Here is a 16,855-nt window from a genome sequence, read left to right on the forward strand (position 1 = left end):
CTGGTGAGGAGGAATGGTATACACACCCACAGGCTGAGCAAGGGAAGGGGCTGGGACATCACTGGAACCTCCATGAGACCATAAGGTATATCTCAGAGGGGCAGGGCACATCAGCAGAAGTAAGAAAAAGTCTGGATTTTTTTTTTTCTAAGCAGAATTAGAAACCATTGGAGAATTCTGCTGGAACTCAGTTATCTTCTTGAACGTGTACAACATAAATCCTCTATGGTAATCCCAGCAACTCAGGAGACTAAGAGGGGTGATTGCAAGTTTAAGGCCAGCCTTAGCAACTTAGTGAGAGGGATGAGGATGTAGCCATGTAGCTCAGTGGTAGAGCACCTCCAGGTACTGTTAGAGAGAAAGAAAGAAAGAGAGAGAGAGAGAGAGAGAAAGAAAGAAGTCCTCTATAAGGTTGAAGGCAACTGGTCTACCTTGAAATACTTCTATCACAACATGATTCACATTATGTTTCAAGCAGAAAAGGAACCATGGAGACCCCATCAGTCTTGACTGTGTGTGCGCGCACAAACACACACGCACGTACTCCTCTAAATATTAAAGTTAGAAAACACAAATGTACCCCACGTTGACCTTCAGCAGCCAACTGGTCAGCTCATTCCTAATCTTATTTCTTCTATATCCCAGCCCAGTAAAGAAAACTCCAGCCATCACATCACTCGATACACACCTGCAGAATGTGTGAATGATTGAACGAATGCCTCCTACTCTATCAAACAAAATGACCATAAACCCAGGAAAGATTACTATTTCACATGATCACTTTCAAATAAAAATCATGAAAGAGCAAGCTTCTTTCCATACAACAAGGTATGTGGCCTTTGCATAGAGAAAAAAGAAACAAATAAACAAACAAACAAGCCACCATGGAAATGAGTATTACCACTTGTTTCCTCAAGGGGCAACCTACAGTACACCTATTTTATATATTTTAATATTTACGGTAATTTGTTCAAATGAGTCTGGCCTTTCAGAAATGCCATGGCAGACTTACACACATTGGACCAAAGTGTCAGGGACTGTGATATTCCCAGCATCCAGAACATAGAGCAAGACTCAGAACCCTTGAGTTTGGTTAATGTCATCCACTCCTCAAAATCCCAAAGGCTAGCATGACAAAATGGCCTGAAGCACTAAAGCACAACCAAGTCTTTGGTTGTAAGATACCTTTGTTGGGCTGGGGGTGTGGCTCAGTGGTAGAGCACTTGCCTAACACATGTGAGGCACTGGGTTCAATCCTCAGAACCACATAAAAAATAGACAAACAAAATACCTTTGTTACCTGTATTTTCTAACTTTTTTCAAAAGTACAAGGAAAATTCTTGAGCATTCTCTCTAAGCCCGCAACATACAGATAAGTCACATTTTGGAGTTTTATCCTTTGCACATACACATGCATGATTTAGGAGCCTAGGCTCCTAAGTCAGTGCAGGATCAAATCAGGCTCTGCTGCCGGTGGATTTGCCCTGATGAAAAGGCAAGATGGGAAGATGCCCCACCAGGTGGGAGTAGGCTTCAGAGGGATGCACAAAACCCGACAAAGCAAGTGCTCAGTCGATATAACTACTGCTATTTGTGTTTTCAAAGAGGAGGTATGAAAGAACTTGGGACAGACCCTAGGTTCAGCAGAGAAGCCACAAGAAGAAGGTTCACCAGTCCACACCATGGTGGAGAAGAAACCAGAACCAGGGAATGCAGGTGCCTGGAGGAAGCTTAGCACTGCAGTATGGCCTGAGTCACAACCCAGTCCCTCCCTACCATATCCCTTTGTTCCCTGAGAGGTGAGCTGTGACTCACATGGACTCTGGTCCTGGGTTGCACCCTTGTGATCTGAGTCCAGGCTGCCCTGCCCACAGAGTCACTATGCCTGTACTCCAGATCCTGTGCAGTTCCAGACCCTAGGGGGAACTCTGGGTCTCAGGAATAGTTGACAACACTAACCCTAAAAGTTCTCTTTTGGCCTGTGGCTATTTCTTCTCTGGGGGCTCCATTCTGACTTAAGTCCAATGCATAAAGGAAAAGACCAAGAGCATCACTGTAGTATCTACAACCCATTTGTACCCTCTAACTCCCTTATATTTTTTAAAAATTGTGGCAAATATACATAAAATGTACCACTTTAGCCACTTTTAAATGTATATAATTCAGTGGTATTCACAATGTTGCAAAACTATCACCTCCATCCACTTATAGAACTTTTTCATCTTCCCAAATGGAAACTTGATGCCCATTAAGCAGTAATTCCCTTGTCCCCTCAGTTCCCAAGCCCTTGGTAATTTCCACTATTCTGTCTGAATTTGCCTAGTCCCAGGTGCCTCATGTAAGTGAATCCGCCCCTTTCTGTCTGGCTTATTTCATTGAGAATGATCTTCACATCTCATTAATGTTGTAGCAGGTATCAGAAACTTCTTTAAGATTAACATTTTGCCATATGTTCACACCACATTTTATTTGTTCATTCATTCATTGATGGGAGCTTGGGCTACTTCCATCTTGTGACTATTGTATATAATGTCACTGTGGATATGGGTGTATACACATCCACTTGGGCCCCTGCTTTCAATTTTCTTGGGTATATGCCCAGAAGTGGACTTACTGGACCTTGAGGTACTTCCATGTTTGGCTTCTTTCATACTTTTAGGATTCTGGTGCCATAACAGGAGCAGCCGCCACAGCCAATGCTCAAGGAGTGCTCTCTCCCTCTGCATTATAGTCTTCTAAGGCTTTGGCTCATTAATTCACTGTCTTCAGAACTTATCCCAGAGGTAGGGTGTGATTATGTTCAGCCCCATTTCATATAGAGAGGTTACCCCCTCTGGCAGTGCCAGTAGCAGGTGTGACACCAGTTCTCCACTGAGAATGTGGCTGTTCTGTCTGTGTACATTCCCTCATCCTAATGGTACCCTTGGGGAGGCTTTCCTTGCTCTGGACTGAGAACAGCTCAAGGGAGTGGGGGAGGGAGGCTCCACTGATTGGATTAGTCTAGACTCATTTCTTACAGTAATAAATTAAACTCTATGGTGAGAAACAGGATTTGTTGGAAGGTCACTGGATCAGCTCACACCGTCCCCAGATCCAAAGACCAACCCTCCCCTCATGCTGTCACCATTCCACATGCTGGGCCTATCCTCACTACCTGGTGTCTCTGAGCATCTTTCCATGACTTCTGAGCAAGTTAACATATGCTTGAGGAAGCCCACAGCCTGGACTGCCTGGGCCTATAACCAGCCCTGGACTAATCATCACAGAGGGTGGGGAACCATGACAGGCCCAGCCTGGGCCATAGCCCTGCTCAGGCTCAGGAGAATGGGGCTTCTGCCAAAAGAGGGGAGCAAGGCAGGGCAAGTGTCTAGCACAGCCTTGCCATCTACAATAGCCCCAAACTGGAAGCTGCCCAGTAGGAGGGAACAAAACAAGGTTAAGTAAAGTTGCAACATCTACTCAGTGAAACATTTTGTAGCTGTTTAACAAACAACAATTATGAAGACTATGTAGCAACTTCGGTGGGAGAGGGGGAAGCTTATGCAATAACATCTAGTTGGAAAGCCAGGGGTGTGTGTGTGTGTGTGTGTGTGTGTGTGTGTAAAACATAAACACACACATGCATGTACATACACATATATGCATACACTTATATAAATAATTCACAAGTTTTAAAATGCCAAACTTTTCTGGTCTAACAAACATTGTCTGAGCCAGGTGAGGTATTAGGAAGGACAGTAATATGGAGAACAAAATAAAGCGGGGAAGGCAGAGGGGAGTACTGGATAAAGTAGTGCGTGTTTAGATATGATGGCCAGGGAGGGCTGAAGGAAGTAGGGACCCAGTTATGCAGACATTGGGAGAAGAGCATCTCAGGCAGGAGGAGCCACAAGAGCAGTGGCCCTGAGGTGTCCAGCCAGAGGAGCAGCACTGAGGCTGCTGTGGTTGGAGCAGGGTCATGAGGGGAAGAGCAAACTAAGAGCAGAATCAGACAGGAAACCTGGCCAGATTACATTGGCTCTATGGCCACTGTAAGGGCTCAGGGCTTTTGTGAAAGTAAATAAGAGCTATTTGAGGGCTTTGACCAGAAAAATGGTAACCTGCCCAACTCTTTTTGAGAGCTGGCTTTGACTTGAGAAAGAGCTGAAAGGATCTAAGGACAGAGGCTTGGGGACCAGCAAAGAGACCACCACACAGTTATTAGGTGAAAGGCGAGAACAGCCTGGACAAGGGCGCTAGGAACAGGGAAGGCAAACAGCAGCCACATGCTAGATGTGCTTTGACAATAGACACAGCAGGGTCTTTTGATAAGTGTGAAGATGAGAGACACACAAGTCAAAGATGATGGCCTAGTTTGTGGGTCTGATCAACCAGAAGGACAGAACTCACATTAACTGAGATGTGGGTCGAGGACCAGGACAGTGAGAGGTCCTTGAAGCCAGTGGAAGGAAGGGTTTCAAGAAGAGAACATGACCAGCTACACCCAATACTGCCGATGGCCTAATCAGATGGCATCAGAGATTGGGCCATTGGAATAAATAATGTAGCCATCTCTGGGAATCTCAGCAAGGGACCAGGAAAGGGGAACAACCCTGAGGGAAATAATGGGTTCAAAAGAGAAGAGAATGGCAGCATTATTCACAGCAGCCTAAAGGTAGAAGCAACCCAAGTGTCCATCAATAGAAAAAGAATGGATAAACAAAATGATATACATATTTGATGGAATATTTTTCAGCCTTAAAAAAGAAGGCGATCTGACCATGCTACAACATTGCCTGATTTCACTTATTAGTGAAATAAGCCAGTAGGCCAGTCACAGAAGGATAAATACTATACAATTCCACTCAGATGAGGCACCTGAAGTAGTGCAATTCATAGAGATGAAGAGTAGAAGAGTGCAGTGTGTACCAGGGGCTGGGGGGTGGGCGCATTAGAGCTATTGCTCAATGGATACAGAGTTCCTGTTTCATGAGATGAAAAGTTTCCGGAGATTGGTTGCACAACAGTGTGAATATACTTAACAGTCCTCACCTACACACCTAGTTTATGGTAAATTTGACAGTCATATGAATCTTATCACAATTTTAAGTGGTAGACAATAGAAGGCAAAAAACTGGAGTAACAAGTGCACACAATTCTTTAAAGGAGTTTTGCTCCAAACTGAATAAAATAAAGGCATAAATAGGGAAAAAAAATAAGGAAAAGATTTTTTGTTGTTGTTGCTTCTGCTTTCAACTTGAAATAAACAAACAGCATGTTGATTCGCTGATGAGATTGATCCAAGAGACAATGTTCTTGAATATTTAAATTACACTTGAAATAAAATGTCCTGGTACAGCAGTGATGGTTGCACAGCCTTGTGAATGTGCCAAACGCTACTTGATTATACACTTCAAGAGAAAGTTTTGTTTTGTTTTTAGATTTTTTGTAGTTGTTGTAGATGGGCAGCATGCCTTTTTTATTTGCTTATTTTTGTATGCAGTGCTAAGGATCAAACCCAGTGCCTCACATGTGCTAAGCAAGCACTCTGCCACTGAGCCACACTCCCAGCCCTCAAAAGAAAGTTTTATTAGTTTATTTGCAGTACCAGGAATTGAATTCAGGGCCCTGCACATGTTAGGCAAGTGTTCTACCACTGAGCTCTGTCCCTATGAACTGTACTCTTTAAAAGGGTCAGTTTTATGATATATGAATTTTACCTCAATAAAACTAAACTAAAAGCTATAATAAAGTTTTAAGTTTCTGAAGGTCTGTTCTTTTACAGACTGAATTCCCTCTCAGACAGCCCCAGATACCAACAGTTCCTATGACCAGTGATCTATGGGTAACCACAGCTCTGTGGGAGTTTGAGGCCCAGGAGAAGTAAGGTCATCTACATTTTGGCTGAGACACAAATGCAGCATAGCACACACCATCCACTGCCACTGAATTCACTGCAGACATATGGCTCCTTCTACTTAGGGCCATGAATTCTCAGGTCTCTGGTATAGAGAAATGTGACAGGAAATAAAAAAAAAAAAAAAAAAAAAAAAACTTTCAACTCAACTCAGAGCAAGAAAACCTGCACCTTCCACCTCAATAATGCAAATGCATGCTGTCCACCTACACAGTCATACGTCACTTAACAGTGGGGATACAGTCTGAGAATTGCACTGTTAGACAACTTCCTCATTGAGTGAACATCAGAATATACTTACACAAACTTCAATGGTACGGGTCAATCACTGGATTCAGTCTCTTGATGCAATCAAGAGACTCAGTAAGATACCACGTGATGTTTTACAGTAAACTATTTGTTTGAGACAGGCTCTCACGTTGCTCAGGCTGGTCTCGACCTCCTGGGTTTAAGTGATCCTCTTGCCTCAGCCTCCTGAGTAGCTGGGACTACAGATGCACCACAACATCTGGCTAAACTTTTTATAAAATCTAAAATAACAATAAATAGTATAGTAAATGCATAAGCCAGTAGTGCTGTATATAATCGCACATGCTACCCTCTTATACAACTGGCAGCACAGCACGTCTGTTCACACCAGCATCACCACAAACGTGAGGCATATGTTGTGCTACAACATTACCATGGCTACCACATCACTAGGCGACAGAAACTTCTCAGCTCCATTACAATCTCAGGGGACCAGGGTGGTGTATGTGATCCACTGCTAAACAAAATACCATGATACAGCACATGTCTCTAACCACCAAGGAACCAGGGAGACTCATTTTGCAATCAGTCAAATGGGAGGGAAGGGGTTCTTTTCAAACCTTCCCTAATCTGTAACATCACTCATGCTTCCAACCCCTTTTTCCTTTCTTCTGAACAAATTCAAAACAGTATCTTACTCTCTGAGATGGTAAATTTTATGTGTCAACTGGGTTAAATCATGGTGACCAGATAGTTGATCAAACATCATTCTAGATGTTTCTGTGAAAAGTATTTTTTAGATAAGATCAACATTTAAATCAGAATATGTATAGTAAAGCAGATTACTCTCTATGGTATGATGGGTGGACTTGTTTCAATCAGTTAAAAGTGTAAGAGAAAATGACTGACCTCCCCAGGCAAGAAGAACCTTGCCAGTGGGCCACCTTCGGACAATGACTACAACTCTCCCCTGGTCTCCAGGCTGCTAGTCTACCCTCCCTATACCTCCACAATTACATGCACCAATTCTTTAAAGTGTATCTCTTAATGAATAGCCAATAAGATAGATAGATAGATACAGACAGACAGACAAATTTAGACATCATAATAGTTCTAATTCTCTCCAAACCCTAATTCATACCCAAAACAAGTGATTGCCTAGTAGAATCATCCTGAAGAACCTGTACTTGCATAAAATTTCAAGTCATCAGAGGAATAAAAAGATTAAAACCCACAAAATTTAGCAATCTGGGAAGAATAACATCTATTAAGCAAATCAATCATATATTTTTAATGCAATCTTAGATCAAAAAAGTGATATTGATTTTGTAGCATTTCTGTGGCTAGTTTTTACAATACACAACAAATCATTAAATACTGAATTATATCCTATTCCTTAATTGCTACAGGAGATAGGTATGTGAATTACTGGGGATTGAACCCAGTGGTATTTTACCACTGAGCTAAATCCTCAGGCCTTTTGTTTTGAGACAAGGTCTCATTAAGTTGCTGAGGCTGGCCTCAAACTTGCAATTCTCCTGCCTAAGCCTCCTGAGTTGCTGGGAGTATAGACACACGCCACTGCACCTGGCTACCACGACCTCTTAATAGGACTCAGCTTTTCTAGGTTCAAATCCCAGCTCTATTGCTCACTGACTATGTGACCCTGTAAGCTACCTCTGTCTCAGTTTTTCCATTCATAAAATGAAATTTTATGCCCCATGAGGATGTTGTGAAGATTACATGAGATAATATACATAAAGCACACAGGGAACTGCCCTGCACAGTGTTTTTCAAAGAGTGGATTGTGATCCATTAGTGAAATAAACTCAGTGGGCCAAACAACCATTATTTAAAATAACAAAACAGGGGTTGGGGTTGTGGCTCAGTGGTTGAACATTCACCTAGTGCAGGTGAGGCAATGGGTTTGATCCTCAGCACCACATAAAAATAAATAAATAAAATAAAGGCACTGTGTCCACCTACAACTAAAAAATAAATTTTAAATAACAAAAAAAGCAGAAATAGACTAATGTATCAAAAAGTTATCAGAAGACACTACACATAAGTACCATTTTATTAAACTTTTATTTCAGATATGTGCATGTACTTACACACATACCCTGGATTACAGTCCACATTTTTTTCTTATGCTGGGTCACATTAAAAAAAAAAAAGTGTGAAAAGCTAGTAGACTTTTCCACATAGTAACTGCTCAATAAAATTTAGCAGCAACATCTTTATTATCTAATAGATAATATGTTTGTTCTCACAATAGATAGTGCTATCTACTATCATTATAAAATAGAGCTGCTAACATTTCTATCATTTCTGCCACTGGTTTACAGAAGTGCTGCTTAAGAATCTCTGCATCTCCTTCAATTAACTTACCAACTCTTTCTTCAAATGGACTTGGGTGGTCATTTAAATATTTTCTGACTCACAATGCTGGCCAAAGATTAGTGAGGCCCCGCCCAGGCCAGAACACAAGAAATATGAGTGATTTGTTAAGAAAACCACATGAGTTACAACTACACAGAGCTTTTGTAAAATTAAATCCATGTTGGAGAGCTGCAGTCTTTCACACCCCCTTGGGAGATGTGTCATGGAGAGAGGTTACCCAAGGTCAGCTAAGCTGCACCTTCTGAGACTGGGCAAGAGTGGAGGTGCCAAACCTCAGCTCTGTAACACACTTCCTTGTTTGGGGACAGGGTTTACATCATTGTGTATTCCCCCTAACTTTCCATATACACACACACCCCTCACTAGAGGCTGGAAATAAAATCTCTATGAAATGCCTGTACTACTAACAGCTTAAGTAAAGGGAATCTACTAAGTCAAAGGATTTTAGATTTTGAATATCTCAAAACAATTTCTATTACATATAACTTTTTCCCTCCACAAACAAACTAAAAACAAAGCCCCCAAACTAAAACCTCAGTCCCAATTAATGCTTGTTTAAATTGCCTTTTTGAAAAACAATGATAAATAACCACACACACACACACACACACACACACACACACACACACAGTTTGTTTTAAAGGAGAACGCCTCACTCTAGCTGAGGTATCAATGGGTTTGAAGTTTCAACTATAGTTTCCAAGGTTTTTCCTTAAGTTTGGAAAACAAAGTTCCCTATGATAGAAATATAGTCACTTCACTTTTCAATTCTCCTGTCTTGAGAATAAAATCTCAGATTAGTGCCAAAGCATTACATCTGGAACATATAAGTGTGTGTAGGGATGTAAACTAAACTTTTAATATGTGATATTGTTACTTTCTTGTTTTTATTCCGTTCTTCCAACTACGATGCCAGTGAACTAGGGGGAGGGGGACAAAAACTGCTTTAGCAGCAGAATCCTTTACTCAAATGAAATCCTACCTCTTCACTCAATAAACAAAGCAAGTAAAAATGGGGGCTGATTCCAATACCCACACCATTAACTGGTGCCTGCTGGGGTGGGTCTGGTTTTCACCTCCTCAAGGACTGAAGGCAGGGGTGATGGAAGTGTCTGGGGCATCTCCAGCCAATGCTGAGCGTCTGGAAGTCCAGGCTGCCAGATAACTTCCATGTTACAAACCTTAGATTAGCCACTGCTCGCAGCACCATGTCATGGTCTTCAATGAGGAAAAGAAAAATTACATCCCTGGACGTGAAAGGGTAGATCTCTAAGTGTCTTCTCCACAGACCAAGTGACTAGGGGAGCTGAGCGGGTGATGCTGGCAATGAAAACCACTTGGGTTCCAGACTGACTGTTATGATGCAAAACTCCCCATGTGACCTACAGGGTCAACAACTTCTATCAAAATCTCAGCTGCCTCTTGGCAGAAATCAACAAGCTGATCCTAAAATTCATGGAGTAGAGGAGGGGAGATAATCAAAACAAGCCTGAAAAAGGTCAAAATTGGAGTATTCATACTTCCTGGTAACAAAGCTTACTACAAAGCTACAGTAGTCAAGACAGTAGACAGCACAGACATTAAGGACGCTGTGAACGGAACAGAACTGAGAGTTAGAAACATTGGCACTGTACTTATGGTCAACTGATTTTCAACATGGGTGTAAAGACAATTCAATGGGGAAGAACAGTTTTTGTTTGTTTTTTTTCTTCTATTCCTTTTTTTTTAAAGAGAGGGTCTCCCTAAGTTGCTGAAGCTGACCTTGAATTTCTGATTCCCCTGCCTCAGTCTCTGGAGTAGTTGGGATTACAGATGTAATCTGGAAAGAATAATCTTTTCAAAAAATGGTGCTGGGATGACACCATTAAGTATTCAAATACAAAAGAACAGAGTTGGACCCCCTAACTCATACCACATACAAAAATTAACCTTGGGCTGGGGATGTGGCTCAAGCGGCAGCGTGCTTGCCTGGCATGCGAGCGTCTGTCCCGGGTTCGATCCTCAGCACCACATACAAACAAAGATGTTGTGTCTGTCGAGAACTAAAATAAATAAATAAATATCAAAAATTCTCTCTCTAAAAAAAAAAAAAAAATTAACCTTAATCTAAGAGCTGAAACTACAAAACTCTTAGAAGACACAGGCACAAATCTTCATGATCTTGGACTGGACAAAAATTTCTTAGGTATGACACCAAAAGCAGAAAACACCAAACTAGAAAACCAGATTAAAGTGAACTTCGCCAAAATTAAAACTTTGTGTTTCAAAGGATACCATCAAGAAACCAAAATGATAGCCAAAGAACAGGAGAAAATATTTGAAAATCATGTATCTTTCTGATAAGGGACCAAACAGAGGATATATAAAAAACACTTACAATTCAATATCTGAGTCACTGTAAAAACACAGCAAGCACTAATGTGGGGTTCCATGTAAATGTTGGTGAGCAGGGAAATTCACAGATCCAGAATCCATGAACAAAGAGGAACAACTATGTCAAGACATTAATTTCCACAGCGCACTCTTAGGTAATGACTTTATTACCCCCACTTAATAGATAAGGAAACTGAGGCCCAGAGAGGATCAGTGACTTGCCCAATTTACCCAGCTGATTTGTGGTAGTGTGAGGATACCAATTTAGGCAATTTGGCTCCAGAGTTATTACCAAAACAAAGACCTCTTCTAAAGCTAATAAGATGATGTTGAAATGGGCAAACTTAGCCATTGCTGGGAAAAATCACAGAACCAAAAATATAGAAAATGTCATATACCTGGTGTTGCCCAGCAAGCACACATGCCAGTGAGTTATTCCTGAGCATCAACTCTGGGCAAGAAGACAGGTTCAGACAAAACCCTGAAAGCTGTCCAAACTCCCAACACCTAGGAGGGAGAAGTTGGGGTGTCATGGAGAAGTAATAATTACCAAGACCCTGTGGGACTTGAGGGGCTGTCTGTGATCTCTCCAGGGGACACGGGGTGAAAACAACACAATAAAAAGGGGCATATGTATAAATGCAAATTTGGGGAGAAAAAAATGAGTTTGTAGACAAGAGAAAGGTGACAAATATAAGAATGAAATCAGTTGTGGAAGTAAGGTGTGGCATTATTTCTTTGTTTACTGTTTAAATGTTCCTTTGGTAGATAATACATCCACCTTTTCAACAACAACAAAGATAGATAACCAAATTTAAAAATGAATAAAAGGCGTGAAGACATTTCTCAAAAAAAAAAAAAAAGATACAGAAATGGCCAATAAGCACAAGAAAAATGGTCAACATGGTTAGCCATCAGGGAAATACACGCCAAAACCACAAGGAGAGCCTGTGAGGTAGTACATACCTCTAATCCCAGCTATTCAGGAGACTGAGGCAAAAGGATCCCAAGTTCGAGGCCAGCTTCAGAAACTTAGTGAGACCCTGTCTCACAATAAAAAAATACATATATAAAGGGATGGTGGATAGCTCAGTGATAGAATGCCCCTGGGTTCAATCCCCAGAACCACATACACACTCACACACACACACACACACACACACACACACACATACATGCATACATGAGATACCACCTCATACCCAACAGGACAGCAGTAATCAAAAAGATGGATAGTAAGTGAGGATGAGGATCCAAAGAAATAAAGCCTCATATACTGCTGGTGGGGTTATAAAATGGTTCAGTCATTTTGGAAAAAGTTTGATAGGGATAAATGTCAAATATAGGGCTAGGGATATAGCTCAGTGGTAGAGTGCTTACCTAGCATGCACAAGGCCCTGGGTTCAATTCCCAGTAACATACACATAGAGTTAAAAAGAGTTACCACATCACCAGCATTGCTACGAATTCAAGAGAAATAAAAACATACTTCCATACAAAGTTGTACAGTTTTACCTACCAAGGTGGTAAAAAGAAGAGAGATGTGCCTAGACAGAGAAAGCACTCTAGGACACAGTTAAATGAAAAAAATTATAATTGTGAGCAATATATGTAAAATGGGATAATTTTAGATGTATTGTACATGTATATCATGTATATGTACTGCATATGTTTCTTTTTTCTTTCTTTTCTTTTTAAGATACCTGCACATAAAAACAAGAAAAACATAAATTCCCTCTGGAAGCAAACCTGGGATGGGAGAGGTGGAATTTCATTTTTTACTCTACAACTTCTAGTTGTATATAAGAATACAGTCAGGATTCCTTGTGAAAAAGAATATTTGCCTTTCTAGTCAAAAGGGAAGAAGAGAGGGAAGAGGCCCTTGGAGGTGGGCAGTGTGGGAAACTCTGAAAGTGGACTCAGGCAAACAGCATATAGCAGTCAAGACAGAGGGAGCAAAGGTATGAAGGGGAAGAGCCTCTATAGTATCTGAAGTCCTGGGTTGGGCCCTGTTGAAACATCCTGAGAGTGACCAGCATGCAGAATGGGAGAAGACAAATCAGCCCAATGTGTGGAAACAGCCAGGTTGCAAGTGTGCAGAGCCCTCAGGAACCAAGGGCCTCCACTGATCTTCTCCAACTCTGGCCAAGGGCCCTAGCCTATCTTTTTAGAGTATTCTAGTTTTGACTTGAGCTCCAAGTCCACTTTTGCCTCAGCTTGTGAATCTGTCTTGGAAAAGTCAGGAGATACCTAGGAACTAAAGGCAATGATCTCTTGCAGACTCACTGTTTTGTGGTACACAGAGGCCCTGGGGCAATCCCCCAACACCCTAGGAGTCCTCACTATGCACTGGCATTATGCCAGGGTCAGGTATTTAACCAGAGGCGGCCTCTACCTCCCAGAGCTGACACTTCATGGGGATGTGTACCACCTCTCTTGACATCACTGCATCCCAGATGAATTTTTTGGGCAGACCCTGCTCACCTCCAGCTCTCCAAAGCTGTCAGTAAGTCATTCATGACTCCAACTTCAATCTCCTGATCTAGAAGATAACAATAAGAGGGCTTTGCCACAGTATGTTTAAAGAAATCATGAGGATGCAGGTACAGAGCCAGCAGCACAGAGTGCAGCCATTCCAATCAACTAGCATTTGAGGGTTGCTATCTCCTCCCCACCCCCACCCCCCCCACACACAGAGTCATCTGTGAGACTTACATCATCTAAGAGCCTGGTAACATTCCCCCACCAGTACTGGGGATAGAAACCTGGACCTGGTACCTGCTAGGCAAATGCTCTGCCACTGAGCTCTACCCCAACCCTTAAACTTCCCAGACCGACCTTGAACTTGTAATCCTCCTGCTTTAGCCTCCCAAGTAGCTGGTATTAAAGGCGTGTGCCACTGTACCCAGCTCCAGGCAACTCTTTATCTGGACCTTTACAAATGCTGTTTTCCTTCTATCCCTCACCCACACCCCAACCACCACTACCACCACTAGGGGCAACTAGCAGCCATTCTTTTTTTTTTTTTTTTTTTTTTTTTTTTTTTTTTTTTTTTTTTTTTTTTAAGAGAGAGAGGGAGAGAGAGTTTTTTTAATATTTATTTTTTAGTTTTCAGCGGACACAACATCTTTGTTTGTATGTGGTGCTGAGGATCGAACCAGGGCCGCACACATGCCAGGCGGGCGCGCTACAGCTTGAGCCACATCCCCAGCCCCACTAGCAGCTATTCTTGTCTGTATCTTCTTAGATGTCACTTTTTCCAAGGTTCCTTCTCATCACATCTCTTCCACCATTTTATAGATGAATCACCAAAACTCAAAAAGGCAAAGTTACTAGCACAAGGTCATATTACCCAGATCTCATATTCTTTATTTGTTTTAAAGGATGCGTATTTTTAAAAAAATATTTTCTTACTTGTCATTGGACTTTATTTATTTATTTATTTATTTATATGTGGTGCTGAGAATAGAACCCAGTGCCTCACACACACTAGGCAAGTGCTCTATCACTGAGCCACAACCCCAGCCCCAGAACTCAAATTCTTAACTCCTGGGAATCTTTTTTTTTTTTTTTTAATTTGGTTTAATTAGTTATACATGACAATAGAATGCATTTTCACATATTATACACAAATGGAGCACAACTTCTCATTCCTCTGGCTGCACATGGGGCAGAGTCACTCCAGTAGTGTAATTATGCATGCATATAGGGTAATGATGTCTGTCTCATTCTACCATCAACTCCTAGGAATCTTATACTATATTAAATAAACTTTAACTGATCATTAATCCAGAGAAAGAGGAGGACACACACACTTTCTGGCCTTTGATGCTATACATTTTGATCTTTTCACTTTTTCCATCAGAGCCCTGCTTCACAACTACTTTTCCTCCCCATGATTCCCTTTAGGTAGATGTAATTAATTGAAACAAAAGAAGGCACCCCTACCCAGGGAAGAGGGGTGAGACAAGTTTTATTATATGAGGGGTTATAACTCCTAAAGTGCCCTGCTAGGTTCATGTTCATTCCCCAGGTGGTAGTTTCAGAAAACATCAATGCTTCTGGCCCCACCTCTGAAAAAGAATGCATGAGTCTTTAGTCAACTACCCTAGCCCACAATGCCAAGACCTACTCCAGCTATCTGCTAGAATCTGAGGGAAGGGAGGGGACTTCTGTCTACACTGCCTCATTCTCCTTCCCCTGCTCCAGTGAGATAGATCATGTCCAGGGCTCAAGAGCTGACTGGTCATACTGGGAGTTCAATGGCAACCTTAAGTTCCATATGCATGGAATGGTCTTTTCCCAGGTATCCTATATATGCCAGATGATGTAAATCAGAAAATATCTGGATGAAACACTATGAAATTAATTTTAGAAAAATACAGTAAGGGCTGGATCCTTGATACATGCCTGTAATCCCAGTGACTTGGGAGGCTTGAGGGAGGAGGATCACAAGTTCAAGGGCAGCCTCAGCAACTTAGGGAGACCCCCCAGCAACCTAGTGAGACTGTGTCTCAAAATTAAAAAAATAAAGGACTGGGGATGTAGCTCTTGGTATAAAGTGCCCCTTGGTTCAATCTCTAATGCCAATCAATCAATAAATAAATAAGGAAGAGGAGAGAAAATGAAGGGGGATCACAGTTAATAAGTACATTAAGGAATGGGTCACAAAAAATTCAGTAAAGAGTGGCCACATCAATAATTATAGCAGTTCAATTCACAATAGCTAAGTTACGAAACCAACCTGGATAAAGAAAATGTGGTATACATACAGGGTGGAATATTCCTCAGCCATAAAGAAGAAGGAAATTATGACATTTGCTTGTAAACGGATGGAACTGAAGACTCGTGCTAAGTGAAATAAGCCAATCCCAAAAAACCAAAGGCTAAATGTTCTCTCTGATACATAAATGCTAATACACAATGGGGGGGGGTGTGAAATACTTTGGATTAGACAAAGGGGATTGATGGGACGAGAGATGGGATGTGAATAGATAGAGTGTAGAACGAATTAGACTTAACTTTCCTATGTTCATATACAAATACAAGACCAGTGTAACTCCACATCATGTTCAACCACAAGAATGGGAAGTTATACTCCATGTATGACATGTCCAAATACATTCTAATGTCATGTATCACTAAAAAGAACAAATAAAAAATTTAAAACTTAATTTTAAAAATTCAGTAAAAGAGCCGGGGACAGTGGCACATGCCTGTAATCCCAGCAGCTCAGGAGGCTGAGGCAGGAGGATCGTGAGTTCAAAGCCAGTCTCAGCAAAATCCAGGCGCTAAGCAAAATTAATGAGACCCCTGTCTCTTAAAAAAAAAAAAATACAAAATAGGGCTGGGAATGTGGTTTAGTGGTCAAGTGCCCCTGAGTTCAATCCCTGGTACTCCTCCAAAAAAAAAAAAATTCAGTGAAAGAATAAAAGAAACAGAGCTGCCCTTGCTTCCACTCTATGCAGGTATAGGGCTTTTTAGTCAGCTTTTATGTCACTGTGACCAATGGACCTGACAAGAACACAGAGGAGAGGAAGTTTATTTGGGGCTTATAGTTTCAGAGGTCATAGATGGCCTAGGTCTGAGATGAGGCAGAACATCATGGCAGAAGGGTGTGGTGGAGGAAATCGGCCCGGGACATGGCAACAATGAAGCAGAAAGAGGGTAGGGGGAGTTGTGGCTCGGTGGTACAGTGCTTGCCTAGCATGCAAGAGGCACTGGGTTTGATCCTTGGCACCACATAAAAATAAATAAAATAAAGGTATTGTGTCCATCTACAACTAAAAGAGAAGCAGAGAGAGAAAGCTCCACTACTCACCAGTGACAAAATATAGTCCCAAAGTCACACTCTCAGTGACCCACCACCTCCAGCCACTCCCCATCTACCTACAGTTACTGCCCAGTTGATCCATATCAGTAGTTTAATGAATG

General features: G+C 41.6%; 2 protein-coding genes across 3 annotated transcripts in view; one reads left to right on the forward strand and one right to left on the reverse strand.

Moving 5' to 3' along the window:
• The window catches only part of Arhgef3 (Rho guanine nucleotide exchange factor 3), a 312,562-nt gene that overhangs the window by 292,971 nt on the left and 2,736 nt on the right, over positions 1–16,855 (reverse strand). The gene's annotated exons all lie outside the window — the stretch shown is intronic.
• Positions 11,022–13,645, forward strand: Spata12 (spermatogenesis associated 12). The gene is given in 6 exon segments (XM_076856286.1): positions 11,022–11,076; positions 13,138–13,215; positions 13,218–13,286; positions 13,289–13,459; positions 13,462–13,533; positions 13,536–13,645. Coding segments are annotated over 6 exon segments (555 nt in total).

Source organism: Callospermophilus lateralis, chromosome 1 (genome assembly GCF_048772815.1).
Source record: "Callospermophilus lateralis isolate mCalLat2 chromosome 1, mCalLat2.hap1, whole genome shotgun sequence".
Lineage (NCBI taxonomy): Eukaryota > Metazoa > Chordata > Mammalia > Rodentia > Sciuridae > Callospermophilus > Callospermophilus lateralis.